The 14722-nt window shown below is 52.3% G+C and overlaps 1 protein-coding gene across 1 annotated transcript; it reads right to left on the bottom strand.

The window, feature by feature from the left end:
* Positions 1-5893: 5893 nt before the first annotated feature.
* On the bottom strand, positions 5894-12869 carry LOC147081036 (uncharacterized). The gene is made up of 2 exons (XM_085980987.1): positions 11674-12869; positions 5894-10052 (listed from the first exon to the last, which is right to left on the bottom strand). The coding sequence occupies exon 2, from the start codon at positions 7262-7264 to the stop codon at positions 6359-6361; it is 906 nt and encodes a 301-aa protein (XP_085837113.1). The 5' UTR covers positions 7265-10052; positions 11674-12869; the 3' UTR covers positions 5894-6358.
* Between the last annotated feature and the right edge of the window lie 1853 nt (positions 12870-14722).

The raw sequence follows: 14722 nt of genomic DNA, 5'->3' as shown, positions 1-14722 counted from the left end.
ATATAAAAGCAAGTTGTTGTTGTTGTTTTGGTTCCTGTATTAATGGTGCTCGGCCAGGAGATGGCGGTGATGCCCAGCTCAATGGGCCAATGGTAAACCGAGCAACAGCACCACCCGGTGGACAAAGGGCGGTACTGCAGTGACACCCTGGAACAACATTTAAAGACAGACTGGCATTTCTCCAGCACCTTTCACCACCTCAGGACGTCCCAAAGCGCTTTGCAGCCAATGAAGGACCTTTTTTGAAGGGTCCTCACTGTTGTAATGTAGGAAACACGGCAGCCAATTTACACAAAGCAAGCTCCCACAAACAGCAATGTGATAATGACCGGATAATCTGTTTTAGTGACGTTGGTTGAGGGATAAATATGGGCCCCAGGACACCGCGGAGAACTCCCCCCTGCTCTTCTTCCAATAGTGGTCGTGGGATCTTTTACATCCACCTGAGAGGGCAGACGGGGCCTCGGTTTAACCTCTCCAAAAAATTGCGACTCCGACAGTGCATCGCTCCCTCAGTACTGCCCCTCCGATAGTGCGGCGCTCCCTCAGTACTGTCCCTCTGACAGTGCGGCGCTCCCTCAGTACTGCCCCTCCGACAGTGCGGCGCACGCTCAGTACTGCCACTCCGACAGTGCGGCGCTCCCTCAGTACTGCCCCTCCGACAGTCCGGCGCTCCCTCAGGACTGCCCCTCCGACAGTGCGGCGTTCCCTCAGTACTGCCCCTCCGACAGTGCAGCGCTCCCTCAGTACTGCCCCTCCGACAGTGCGGCGCTCCCTCAGTACTGCCCCTCCGACTGTGCGACGCTCACTCAGGACTGCCCCTCCGACTGTGCGGCGCTCCCTCAGTACTGCCCCTCCGACAGTGCAGCGCTCCCTCAGTACTGCCCCTCCCACAGTGCGGCACTCCCTCAGTACTGCCCCTCCGACTGTGCGACGCTCGCTCAGGACTGCCCCTCTGACTGTGTGGAGCTCCCTCAGTACTGCCCCTCCGACAGTGCGGCGCTCCCTCAGTACTGCCCCTCCGACAGTGCGGCGCTCCCTCAGTACTGCCCCTCCGACAGTGCGGCGCTCCCTCAGTACTGCCCCTCCGACAGTGCGGCGTTCCCTCAGTACTGCCCCTCCGACAGTGCGGCGCTCCCTCAGTGCTGCCCCTCCGACAGTGCGGCGCTCCCTCAGTACTGCCCCTCCGACAGTGCGGTATTCCCTCAGTACTGACCCTCCGACAGTGCGGCACTCCCTCAGTACTGCCAATCCGACAGCACGGCGCTCCCTCAGTGCTGACCCTCCAAAAGGGCGGAGCTCCCTCAGTACTGCACGTCCGAAAGTGCGGCACTCCCTTAGTACCGCCCATCCGACAGTGCAGTGCTCCCTCAATACTGCCCCTCCGACACTGCGGCGCTCCCTCAGTACTGACCCTCCGACAGTGCGGCGCTCCCTCAGTACTGCCCCTCCAACACTGCAGCACTCCCTCAGTACTGCCCCTCCGACAGTGCGGCGCTCCCTCAGTACTGCCCCTCCGATAGTGCGGCACTCCCTCAGTACTGCCCCTCCGACAGTGCGGCGTTCCCTCAGTACTGCCCCTCCGACAGTGCAGCGCTCCCTCAGTACTGCCTCTCTGCCAGTGCAGCACTCCCTCAGTACTGACCCTCCGACAGTGCGGCGCTCCCTCAGTACTGCCCCTCCGACAGTGCAGCACTCCCTCAATACTGCCCCTCCGACAGTACGGCGCTCCCTCAGTACTGCCCCTCTGATAGTGCGGCACTCCCTCAGTACTGCCCCTCCGACAGTGCGGCGTTCCCTCAGTACTGCCCCTCCGACAGTGCAGCGCTCCCTCAGTACTGCCTCTCTGCCAGTGCAGCACTCCCTCAGTACTGACCCTCCGACAGTGCAGCGCTCCCTCAGTACTGCCTCTCTGCCAGTGCAGCACTCCCTCAGTACTGCCCCTCCGACAATGCGGAGCTCCCTCAGTACCGCACCTCCGACAGTGCAGCGCTCCCTCAGTACTGCCCCTCCGACAGTGCGGTGCTCCCTCAGTACTGCCCCTCCGACAATGCGGAGCTCCCTCAGTACCGCACCTCCGACAGTGCAGCGCTCCCTCAGTACTGCCCCTCCGACAGTGCGGTGTTCCCTCAGTACTGCCCCTCCGACAGTGCGGCTCTCCCTCAGTACTGTCCCTCCGACAGTGCGGTGCTCCCTCAGTAATGCCCCTCCAACAGTGCGGCGCTCCCTCAGTACTGCCCCTCCGACAGTGCGGTGTTCCCTCAGTACTGCCCCTCCGACAGTGCGGCTCTCCCTCAGTACTGCCCCTCCGATAGTGCGGCACTCCCTCAGTACTGCCCCTCCGACAGTGCGGCGTTCCCTCAGTACTGCCCCTCCAACAGTGCAGCACTCCCTCAGTACTGCCTCTCTGCCAGTGCAGCACTCCCTCAGTACTGACCCTCCGACAGTGCAGCGCTCCCTCAGTACTGCCTCTCTGCCAGTGCAGCACTCCCTCAGTACTGCCCCTCCAAAATGCGGAGCTCCCTCAGTACCGCACCTCCGACAGTGCAGCGCTCCCTCAGTACTGCCCCTCCGTCAGTGTGGCGCTCCCTCAGTACTGCCCCTCTGACAATGCGGAGCTCCTTCAGTACCGCACCTCCGACAGTGCAGCACTCCCTCAGTACTGCCCCTCCGACAGTGCGGCATTCCCTCAGTACTGCCCCTCCGACAGCGCGGTACTCCCTCAGTACTGACCCTCCGACAGTGCGGAGCTCCCTCAGTACCGGCCCTCCGACAGTGCGGTGCTCCCTCAGTACTGACCCTCCGACAGTGCGGAGCTCCCTCAGTACCGGCCCTCCGACAGTGCGGCGCTCCCTCAGTACTGTCCCTCCGACAGTGCGGCGCTCCCTCAGTACTGCCCCTCCCACAGTGCGGCGCTCCCTCAGTACTGCCCCCCCGACAGTGCGGCGCTCCCTCAGTACTGCCCCTCCGACAGTGCGGTGCTCCGTCAGTACTGGCCCTCCGACAATGCGGCGCTCCCTCAGTACTGCACTGGGAGTGTCTGCCGAGATTTTTGTGCTCAAGTGGGACTTGAACCCACGATCTTCTGGCTCAGGGGCGAGAGTGTTACCCAAGGCTGAGACAAAAGTTGAAGATTAAGCTCTTGGACACGGTGATGCGCTATCAATTACTCATAAAAGACGGAGAGTTAGGAGAGTAACTAAAAGGCTTTTATTAACAAAGAACAGAGCATGCCTCTCGTGGTTGACTGGTTTCCAAGATGGCAGGGGGCTGCAGAGCAGTCACCTTTATACCTGGGCATGTGGGTGGAGCCAGGGGCGGAGCCAGCTGAGGCATGCATAGATACAACAGTGTGCAACAACAACAACAACGGTGAACAACAATAACAGTGGTTTACCACATTCACCCCTTGTTTAAAATTGAGTCCGGCGGGGTGAAGTGTACTAAAGGTTCGTGTAAGTGAGTCTATCAGGTGGCCTTGTATGCCGCCCCGATCGTCGTGATGGCGGCGGTGATGGTGCAGCATCCAACGTTGAATCTGGCGTCTTACTGAGTGGTTGGGTGGTCAATGACGGGTCCTGGGGCTGCGGCATGCCGTCTACAGGGGTTGGGTTGTGGGTAGTGGTGGGTGGCAATGGTCGTGTTTCAGGGGCACCCGAAGGTGCGAGGCCTCGTATGGAGACTGTGTCCTCCCGCCCGTCCGGGTACGCCACGTAAGCATACTGGGGGTTGGCATGGAGGAGGCTCGCCCTCTCGACCAGGGGGTCTGTTTTATGGGACCTCACGTGCTTCCGCAGTAGGACGGGTCCTGGAGACGTCAGCCATGTCGGTAGCGAGGTCCCCGATGTGGACTTCCTGGGGAAAGTGAACATTTTTTCATGGGGGGTGGCATTGGTGGCCGTACAAAGCAGTGACCGAATGGAGTGGAGCGCCGCAGGGAGGACCTCCTGCCAGCGAGAGGTCGGAAGGCCCTTAGATTTTAAGTTTAAGAGGACGGCCTTCCAAACCGTCGCGTTCTCTCTTTCCACCTGGCCGTTCCCCCGGGGGTTGTAGCTGGTGGTTCTGCTTGTAGCAATACCACTCGTGAGCAGGTACTGACGGAGTTCATCGCTCATAAAGGATGAGCCCCGGTCGCTATGGATATAGCTAGGGAAGCCGAACAAGGCGAAAAGGTCATTCAGACATTTAATGACCGTGGTACTGGTCATGTCTGGGCAAGGGATGGCAAACGGGAAACGGGAGTACTCATCAATTATGTTGAGGAAGTACACGTTGCGGTCAGAGGAGGGGAGGGGCCCTTTAAAATCGACGCTCAGGCGTTCGAAGGGGCGAGTGGCCTTGATCAGGCTTGCTCTGTCTGGCCTATAAAAATGCGGTTTGCACTCGGCACAGATTTGGCAGTTCCTGGTCATGGTCCTGACCTCCTCGATGGAGTAGGGCAGGTTACGGGATTTGATGAAATGGAAGAACCTGGTGACCCCCGGGTGGCAGAGGTCATTGTGGAGGGTCTGCAGTCTATCAACCTGCGCGTTGGCGCATGTACCACTTGATAGGGCATCTGGGGGCTCATTGAGTTTCCCGGGCCGGTACAAGATATCGTAATTGTAGGTGGAGAGTTCAATTCTCCACCTCAAGATCTTTTCGTTCTTGATTTTGCCCCTCTGCTTATTATTAAACATAAAAGCTACTGAACGCTGGTCAGTGAGCAGGGTAAATCGTTTTCCGGCCAGGTAATGCCTCCAATGTCGCACCGCTTCCACAATGGCCTGGGCCTCCTTTTCGACAGAGGAGTGTCGAATCTCGGGGCCCTGGAGGGTCCTTGAGAAAAAGGCCACGGGTCTCCCCGCCTGGTTAAGGGTTGCAGCTAGGGTGAAGTCGGATGCGTCGCTCTCCACTTGGAAAGGGATGGACTCATCCACTGCGTGCATTGTGGCCTTCGCAATATCTCTTTTTATGAGAGTGAAGGCTGCACATGCCTCTGCTGTCAGGGGGAAGGAGGTGGACTTGATGAGGGGTCTGGCTTTGTCCGCATAGTTGGGCACCCACTGAGCATAGTAAGAGAAGAACCCTAGGCATCTCTTCAGTGCTTTTTGGCAGTGGGGGAGGGGGAGCTCCATAAGGGGGCGCATTCTGTCGGGGTCGGGACCGATGACTCCGCTCTCCACTACACAGCCAAGAATAGCGAGGCGCGTGGTGCGAAACATACATTTGTCCTTGTTGTATGTTAGATTCAGCCGCTGGGCCGTACGAAGGAATTTCTCTAGGTTAATGTCATGGTCCTGCTGGTCGTGGCCGCAGATGGTGACGTTGTCTAGATAGGGGAAGGTGGCCTGCAGCGCGTTCTGGTCAACCATTCGGTCCATCTCCCTTTGGAAGACCGAAACCCCGTTGGTGACGCCGAAGGGGACTCGGAGGAAGTGGTAGAGACGACCGTCAGCTTCAAAAGCTGTGTACTGGCGGTCCTCAGCCCTGATGGGGAGCTGGTGGTATGCCGACTTCAGATCAATCGTCGAGAACACCCGGTATTGTGCTATCTGATTGACCATGTCAGATATGCGGGGGAGTGGGTATGCATCTAACTGGGTGTAGCGATTGATCGTCTGGCTGTAGTCAATAACTAGGCGCTGTTTTTCGCCAGTCTTCGCTACCACCACTTGTGCTCGCCATGGGCTAGTGCTACCCTCAATAATCCCTTCCTTCAGGAGTCTTGCTACTTCGGATTTAATGAAGCTCCTATCCCCGGCACTGTACCGCCTGCTTTTGGTAGCAATGGGCTTACAGTCGCGGGTGAGGTTAGCGAACAAGGTGGGGGGGGGGACTTTAAGCGTGGCGAGGCTGCAAATGGTGCGCGGCGGGTGATTTAAAAGCTGCTGGCTGCAGACTGTGAGTGGGGGGAGGGGTCCGCCGTACGCTAATGTGACACTTTTAAGGTGGCACTGAAAATCCAACCCCAGTAGAATGGCAGTGCAGAGATGGGGCAGGACAAGAAGTTTAACATTTTTGTATTCTGTGCCCCTTACTGAAAGGGTCACTACACAGTAGCCACCGACGTCTGCTGAATGGGATTTGGAAGCCATAGAGATCCGATGGCGCGTTGGCAGGACCGGGAGAGAGTAACTGCGCACCGTGTCGGGGTAAAGCTCTCCGTGCTCCCGCTGTCGAAAAGGCAGGTAGTGGCGCGGCCGTTTACCGTAATGTCCATCATGGACCTGGACAGTTGGTGAGGGAGAGATTGGTCCAGCGTCACGGAGGCCAGCGTATGGTTGAGCGAGTCGCTGTGGTCGTCAGACGAGGCGGTGGTTGAGTCCGGGTCACCCGCGATTGGAGTTGGAGGCGTCCAAGATGGCGGACAAAATGGCTACGCCCATGATCCCGATCCCCACGCGGCTGGAGGTGTCCAAGATGGCGGACAAGATGGCTGCCCCCATGGTTCACACGCGGCGCTGCTGGCGTTAGCGGTTTTACCTTTGCAGGCGCTGACGTAGTGTCCTTTCTTCCCGCAGCCAGAGCAGGTAGCGTTTTTCGCCGGGCAGCGTGCTCTGGGGTGTTTTGCCTGGCCACAAAAGTAACATTTCGGGCCCTTGGACATCGCTGCAGCAGTTGGTGCCGGGGGTGGCGGTCCCATGACCCAAGGTTGTGGCGTCCACGGTGCGGAGCGGTTAGGGGAGAATGCGTCCATATTCCGGTGGGCCGCGTCTAGCGAGAGCGCGAGGGACACTGCCTTCTTCAGGTCGATTTCGCCCTTCTCCAACAGTCTCTGCTGGGAGTAGTCGGACTTGAGGCCCGCAACGAAAGCATCTCGGATAAGTCCCTCCGTGTGTGTCGCGGCCGATACCTCTTTACAATCGCAGGCTCGGCCGAGTATCTGTAGTGCCCGTAGGAATGCCTCCACCGATTCCCCGGACTGCTGTTTGCGGGATCTCAGGAGGTGTCTGGCATAAACCGTATTTACCGGGCGTGTGTATTGTCCTTTTAGCAGATCGATAGCCGCCGCGTAGGTAGTCGCGTCCTGGATGAACGTGTAGACTTGGTGGCCCACCTTGGAGGCCAGGATTTTTAGTTTGTTTCCATCTAGTGTCACGGCTGAGGCTTCCAGGTAAGCTTCGAAGCAACGCAGCCATTGTGCGAACTTGGTAGAAGAACCCGCCTCTTGAGGGTCTAGGTCCAGGCATGTTGGTCTGAGGGCATGCAGCAGCACCTGCTGCTCAGCGTTTGGTGCCGTCATTTGCTGCAGCGCCTGCTGCTCAGCGTTTGGTGCCGACATTTTGTTTTTGTTAATAAAATTGATGCGCTATCAATTACTCATAAAAGACGGAGAGTTAGGAGAGTAACTAAAAGGCTTTTATTAACAAAGAACAGAGCATGCCTCTCGTGGTTGACTGGTTTCCAAGCAGGCAGGGGGCTGCAGAGCAGTCACCTTTATACCTGGGCATGTGGGTGGAGCCAGGGGCGGAGCCAGCTGAGGCATGCATAGATACAACAGTGTGCAACAACAACAACAACGGTGAACAACAATAACAGTGGTTTACCACACACGGCTTCCTGCAACCCTGGAGAAAAGTTATTGCAGCAAGAAAAAGGAAATGTTTTTATTTAATTTTCTTTGAACACTCTTTTTTATTAATTAGAAAAATATTGGAGGTCAGGCGGGGGTGACGGCTGTTTGATTGACAGTCAAGCATCATCCAATCGGTGCGGGAAGGCAGAGTGTCGTGATGGTGGTTGTGTCGGGCGACCAATGGTGTAAGTGTGGGGGGCGGGCGGTTGGCGGTGGGAAGACCCTAATACGATAGGCCCAGGAATGCAACTGACTGGAGTTGGAAACTCGATCCCTGCTTGAAGCGACCGACCCGTTCACTTTGGGGAAGGAAACCTGCCGTCCTTTGAGGGAAGCTTACAATAAATCAAGGGGAGGAACTTACTAGAGTCAATGTAAGTAAAAAAAATATATAATGGAGAAAATAATTCAAGGGAAGTAAAAAAAAAAATGATAATGGAGAAAATAATAGGACTTATGATAGACAAATCACCAGGACCTGATGGTTTCCACCCCAGGCTATTAAAAGAAGCAGGTGGGGAAACTGTAGATGCGTTAGTAATGATCTTGCCAAACTCTCTTCATTCAGGAATTGTCACCTTGCCAATTACCAATGTCACTCCATTATTTGAAAAGGGTAGGAGAGATAAATATAGAAATAACTAAGTACAGTAAATAGATTTTTTAAAGGCAGTTCATTTTTATTTTTTATAAAAAAGCCGTAAAATGAAACCCTGAACAGGAGGATTCAACTCAACAAAAGGGGCACGAAATGTCCAAGTCAGCCACACCCATCTCGACTGCAAGCACATGTATTAAGTTTAACAAGGTGTGCAAGCGTCTCCAGACCGAGAAGAGACACGATTAAGAGCGAGAGCGCTATTTCATTTCCCAATCACTGACCCAAGCACCTGGTCGAGATCTTTTAACCGAATGCGGACCAGAACCAGGATCTGGGACCTTGGCCTCTGTATTCTGTGTCACACCACATGGTTCCACCCATCCACTGAGCCATCAGGGCGGATACTAATTGTACTTTCAAAGACGGAAGTGCTAAAATAGTTGTTTATCGTAGCTCTAGTTCATTCTGTAATCATCCATCTATGAAATATTACAAACATTACATCTGCCAGCAACTTTTCCCATCGTAATTTCCTCCATCCACATTTACAACGGGGACTGCCTATGTAAACATGTCACGCTGTAATTACGCCCTCCCACCAGTGGTGGCGGTGTTTCATGTTTTCCAGTTCCTCAGTCTGTACTGTAGAGAATCTCCCAATGCTCGAACCAACTCTGTTTCCCTGCTTCCCAGATTAAACATAAGAAATAGGAGCAGGAGTAGGCCTGAGGGCCCCTCGAGCCTGCTCCGCCATTCAATAAGATCATGGCTGATCTTCGACCTCAACTCCACTTTCCCGCCCTATCCCTTGATTCCCTACAGTCCAAAAATCTACCGATCTCAGCCTTGAATATACCCAACGACTGAGCATCCGCAGCCCTCTGGGGCAGAGAATTCCACAGATTCACCGCCCTCTGAGTGAAGAAATTCTTCCTCATCTCAGTCCTCAATGGCCGAGCCCTTATCCTGAGACCCCTGGTTCTAGACTCTTCAGCCAGGGGGAAACAGCCTCTCAGCATCTACCCTGTCAATCCCCCTCAGAATCTTACACGTTTCAATGAGATCACCTCTCATTCTTCTAAACTCCAGAGAGTATCGGCCCAATCTGCTCAATTTCTCCTCATAGGACAACCCTCTCATCCCAGGGAGCAATCTGGTGGCTGTTAGTTTTGCGATTTAACAACGAATGATAATATAAACATAAGAAACAGGAGCAGGAATAGGCCATTTGGCCCCTCGAGCCTGCTCTGCCAAATCATCAAAGCCTTGAAAGAAAATAAGCATGACTATAAAATGGCGAGTGAATTATAGCGATCTGCCCCGCTCCAGTCACCCTCTCACCCTGGCTCCCCCTTGAAGCGTACACTTGGCAAGGACCACTCGGTAAACATTCACAGACTGGAACGTGAAGGACGAAATGAAAATTGCCTCAAACACGCGCACGCACGGGATCGAATTTGCACATTCGGTCCGGTTGGTCCCTCTATCAATACCGAAAGATATTTATAAAATCACAATGGAGAGAAGGATGACTCCTGCAGTGAGGGGGCAATGCTGAAGGATCACACACGCGATTGAACCCAGTGGGAATGATCTGGGCAATATCATCACCCAACCTTGTGAGCCAAGGCCAGCTCGAAGAAACTGCATCAGATTATGTCAAGAAGATGAGAAGATTTTTTGGGGTGGGGTTGAGGTCCTGTGGAAGGTGAAGTGGAGTTTCGAATGATTTGCTCCTTCTGGTCCCAGAGCGCGGGCTCCCCATTCTTGCTCACGTTATACATTGGCGTACACAGAACTCTCGTCGAACTCGCAGTTTTCGTAAAGATTACGATCTTGATAGCGATTGCTGTGTCGGTTAGATTTGATTTCCTTCTCCTTCTCCTCTTTGCTCTGTATTAGAAAAGGAAATGAGCAGGGTGACAATCCGGCTGGTCCGTATTCGGTGCCTTTGAGCCCAATTAGAATATTCCACTCGCAATTGATGCTATTGATTGTTGATACTGAACAGTGTAGGAGCAGGAGGAGGCCCATTCAGCCCCTCGAGCCTGTTACACAGGAACAGGAGGCCCATTCAGCCCCTCGAGCCTGTTACACAGGAACAGGAGGAGGCCCATTCAGCCCCTCGAGCCTGTTACACAGGAACAGGAGGAGGCCCAGTCAGCCCCTCGAGTCTGTTACACAGGAACAGGAGGAGGCCCATTCAGCCCCTCGAGCCTGTTACACAGGAACAGGAGGAGGCCCATTCAGCCCCTCGAGTCTGTTACACAGGAACAGGAGGAGGCCCATTCAGCCCCTCGAGCCTGTTACACAGGAACAGGAGGAGGCCCATTCAGCCCCTCGAGCCTGTTACACAGGAACAGGAGGAGGCCCATTCAGCCCCTCGAGCCTGTTACACAGGAACAGGAGGAGGCCCATTCAGCCCCTCGAGCTTGTTACACAGGAAAAGGAGGAGGCCCATTCAGTCCCTCGAGCCTGTTACACAGGAACAGGAGGCGACCCATTCAGCCCCTCGAGCCTGTTACACAGGAACAGGAGGAGGCCCATTCAGCCCCTCGAGCCTGTTACACAGGAACAGGAGGAGGCCCATTCAGACCCTCGAGCCTGTTGCACAGGAACAGGAGGAGGCTCATTCAGCCCCTCGAGCCTGTTACACTGGAACAGGAGGAGGCCCATTCAGTCCCTCGAGCCTGTTACACAGGAACAGGAGGAGGCTCATTCAGCCCTTCGAGCCTGTTACACAGGAACAGGAGAAGGCCCATTCAGCCCCCTCGAGCCTGTTACACAGGAACAGGAGGAGGCCCATTCAGCCCCTCGAGCCTGTTCCGCCATTCAATTAGATCACGGTTGATCTGTATCTTAACACCATCTACCCGCCTTGGATCCGTAACAATTAATAACCTTCCCCAGCAAAAATCTATCAATCTCAGTTTTGAAATGTTCAATTGACCCCCAGCCTCAACAGCTTTCTGGGGAGAGAGTTCCAGATTTCCACCCCCCTTTGTGTGAAGAAGTGCTTCCTGACATCACCCCTGAACGGCCGGGCTCTAATTTTAAGGCTCTGCCCCCTTGTTCTGGACTCCCCCCACCAGAGGAAATAGTTTCTCCCTCTCTACCCTATCGAATCCTTTAATCATCTCCAACACCTCGATTCGATCACCCCTTAAACGAGGGAACACAAGCCCAGTCTGTGTGACCTGTCCCGGTGATTTAACCCTTTCCGCCCCGGGGTATCGTTCTGGTGAATCTGCAGTGCCCCCACTCCGAGGCCGAGATATCCTTCCTGAGGTGCGGGGCCCAGGACTGGACGCAGTGACTCCAGACGGGGTCTGACCAGGGCTTTGTACAATTGTAACACAACCTCTACCCCCTTTGTATTCCAGCCCCCCCTTGAGATTATGGCCAACATTCGATTGAAATCTTTCAAAATCAATCATTGGAACCGGTCTTTAGAAAGTCACCACACCAACAAAGGACAACGTTGGTCGTGGGAGTCGATCGTTGCGTTACTTACCCGGGGCCTGTCCGTCCGCTCGGCTGGGCAGGCACTTCCCACACGCACTGCTTGGGCCGAACGGCCTCTTCCTCTGCTGCTCCCTCTGTGTATTCAATTAGAAAGGGTTGCTGTGTCACTGTGAGTTAAATCAGGAAGCTGGGAACTCGTCAGAAAACATCACTGTCTGGCGCTATCAGCAAACTGTTAACCCTTTAATAACATAAGAAATAGGAGCAGGAGTCGGCCATTGGGCCCCTCGAGCCTGCTCCGCCATTCAATGAAATCAGGGCTGATCTTCGACCTCATCTCCACTTTCCTGCACTATCCCCATATCCCTCGATTCCCTTAATATCCAAAAATCTATCGATCTCTGTCTTGAATATACTCAATGACTGAGCCTCCACAGCCCTCTGGGGTAGAGAATTCCACAGATTCACCACCCTCTGAGTGAAGAAATTTCTCCTCATCTCAGTCCTAAATGGCCGACCCCTTATCCTGAGACCGTGACCCCATGTGCTAAACAGCATCTACCTTGTCAAGTCTGTAGTGATCAATAACATGTCATTCTGTGGTGGACACTAGGTGGAGCAGTAGAGCTGTATATAGCTGTTTGTATAAGACTACACTACCCAGCTATATATTATATTAAGACTACATTACCCATGAGGCTAGGCTACCCAGAAGGCAGCAGCCAAGATGGAAGCCTCTACAAGATGCTGTACAAGTCCACATGTGCTCAATAAAGCAACTAGCAAAAGCTAGCTGTGTTCATAATAAGAATGTCTATTTATTCATGAACATAACATGGTACCAGGGTGGTGAAGATCTGCTGAAAATTGTGAAAAGCGACATGGAGAATTTGAAGCCACCAGAGCGTTTGAATCTCACAGAAAAAATCGACTACAATTGGCAGACTTTTAAACAGCAATTCGAACTCTACATTGCAGCCATCGGATTCGGTACGAAGCCAGATGCAAGGAAGATAGCGTTGCTGCTTACGGTTGCAGGCCCACAGGCGATAGAGGTATTTAATACATTTGTATTTAATCCAGAGGAGAACAGAGGAAAATTAGAAGATGTGCTAAAAAATTGTGATGCACATTGCTCTCCCAAAAAGAATGAGACGTATGAAAGATACATCTTCCGTTCTCGGACACAGCAACAAAATGAGACTTTTGATAGCTTTATAACTGATCTGAAACTGAAAGCACAGACATGTAATTTCTCTGAGCTCAAAGCATCCATGATTCGTGACCAGATTGTGTTTGGTATTCATGATAAAAAAGTCAGGGAACGTCTGTTGAGAGAAACCGAACTAAATTTGGAAAATGCAGTGAAAATATGCCAAGCCAGCGAGCTAGCTCGAAATCACGCGAAGACTTTCAGTGAAATCAATAATGATGCGAATGTAATGAGTGATAATGCTGCTGTCGGTGCTGTGTCCTACAAGGGGAAGAAACGTGGGCAGAACAGAAATGAAAAGCAATCGGAGGATGAAATTTTTAATTGTAAACACTGTGGTTACAAACACCAGTTAAGACAATGCCCAGCATTTGGAAAAATGTGCACAAAGTGTAATGGAAAGAATCACTTTGCCAAACAATGCTTTTCAAAAGTAAAAACGACGAAAGGGCAACGAGTTAATGTGATTGAGGACACTGATTTAAGTGAGACATTTTTTGTAGGAATGGTGTCATGTGACGATATCAAAAAAGATACAGAAAATGTGCAGCCCTCAGAAATAGACAATGCTGAACATAAAGTTAATGCAGTAAAAGAGGACAAATGGATGATCCCACTGCAGATAAATGGAGCATTAGTTACATTGAAACTAGACACTGGGGCAAAAGCAAACTTAATCAGTATGAGTGACATTAACAATATGAAAGAAAAGCCCAAAATACAGAAAAAGTCAGTACTACTGAAGGACTATAATGGACAGAAAATAGATAGCTTAGGTGTATGCAGACTTAAAGTGACAGTCAAAGACAAAGTGCATCATCTCATGTTTTCTGTTGTGGCTGAAAGACTTGATTCGATACTAGGTGACAAAGCTTGTGAAGACTTAGAACTGGTCAAGAGAGTCTACCGTATAAACTGTGCCCATAAGCAGACCAGATGACTCAGGTGATGAAGCAGAGAGCCCATCAAGGATGAAAAGGCCAAAGGGTATCCATGTCTTCAAAAAGCCTAGTTTCTCCAAGAAGAAAGAAAAAGACTTTAAGGTCAAAGAGAAGCCAAAGGAAGAAAAGCACAAAGAGGAAAAACACAAGGAGAAAAAGTCCAAAGATATAACTGCAGCAGATGTTGTTAAGCAGTGGAAAGAGAAAAAGAAAATGAAGAAGCCTGCACCAGAGCAGGAAGCAGTTCCGGTGGATACTCCTTCTTCCCTCAGGCCAATCTTTGGTGTTCCATTAGCCGAGGCTGCTGAGAGGACTATGCTGTATGATGGGATCCAGCTGCCAGCAGTTTTTCAAGAGTGCATTGACTACATTGAGAGTTATGGCATGAAGAGTGAAGGAAACACTGAAACCCTCTCCAAGCAAAGATCGCAAGGAGACCTCGATCTATACAAGAGCAGATTGATGACAATGCTGCAACTGCATCTTGTCATTCAACGCCAGAACAATCTCATGAAGACACATCAGACTTACCCGTGTTGAGAAGATCCACACATGAAGTAAAAGAGCCTGATAGACTTAATCTTTGAGTACAATGTAAAGCTTTGAAAATGTGTTGACTGTTTTGAAAATGTTTATGTTTATAGAGCACTAACAAAAGTGTTACTGATATTATCTTTATTGTTTTCTTGAAAGTTGATTGATATTGATTTTGTTAAACCTCAAAGAAAGGAGGATGTAGTGATCAATAACATGTCATTCTGTGGTGGACACTAGGTGGAGCAGTAGAGCTGTATATAGCTGTATGTATAAGACTACACTACGCAGCTATATATTATACTAGCTGAAGTGCCCGGCGGTGCCAAGGCTTTTTCGAGGGAATGTTGTTGTTGGAAGAGAGAGAGAGAGTGACTGGGGGGAAGAGAGAGAGCGACTGGGGGGAAGAG

The sequence above is a fragment of the Somniosus microcephalus genome, unplaced genomic scaffold (genome assembly GCF_052327205.1).
Source record: "Somniosus microcephalus isolate GS21.2 unplaced genomic scaffold, FLI_Smic_1.0 scaffold862, whole genome shotgun sequence".
Lineage (NCBI taxonomy): Eukaryota > Metazoa > Chordata > Chondrichthyes > Squaliformes > Somniosidae > Somniosus > Somniosus microcephalus.
This window is presented reverse-complemented; position numbering and strand designations above follow the sequence as displayed.

Coding starts and splice junctions, on each gene's coding strand:
- LOC147081036 (XM_085980987.1), bottom strand. CDS start 7,264: ATGTCGGCACCAAACGCTGAGCAGCAGGCGCTGCAGCAAATGACGGCA.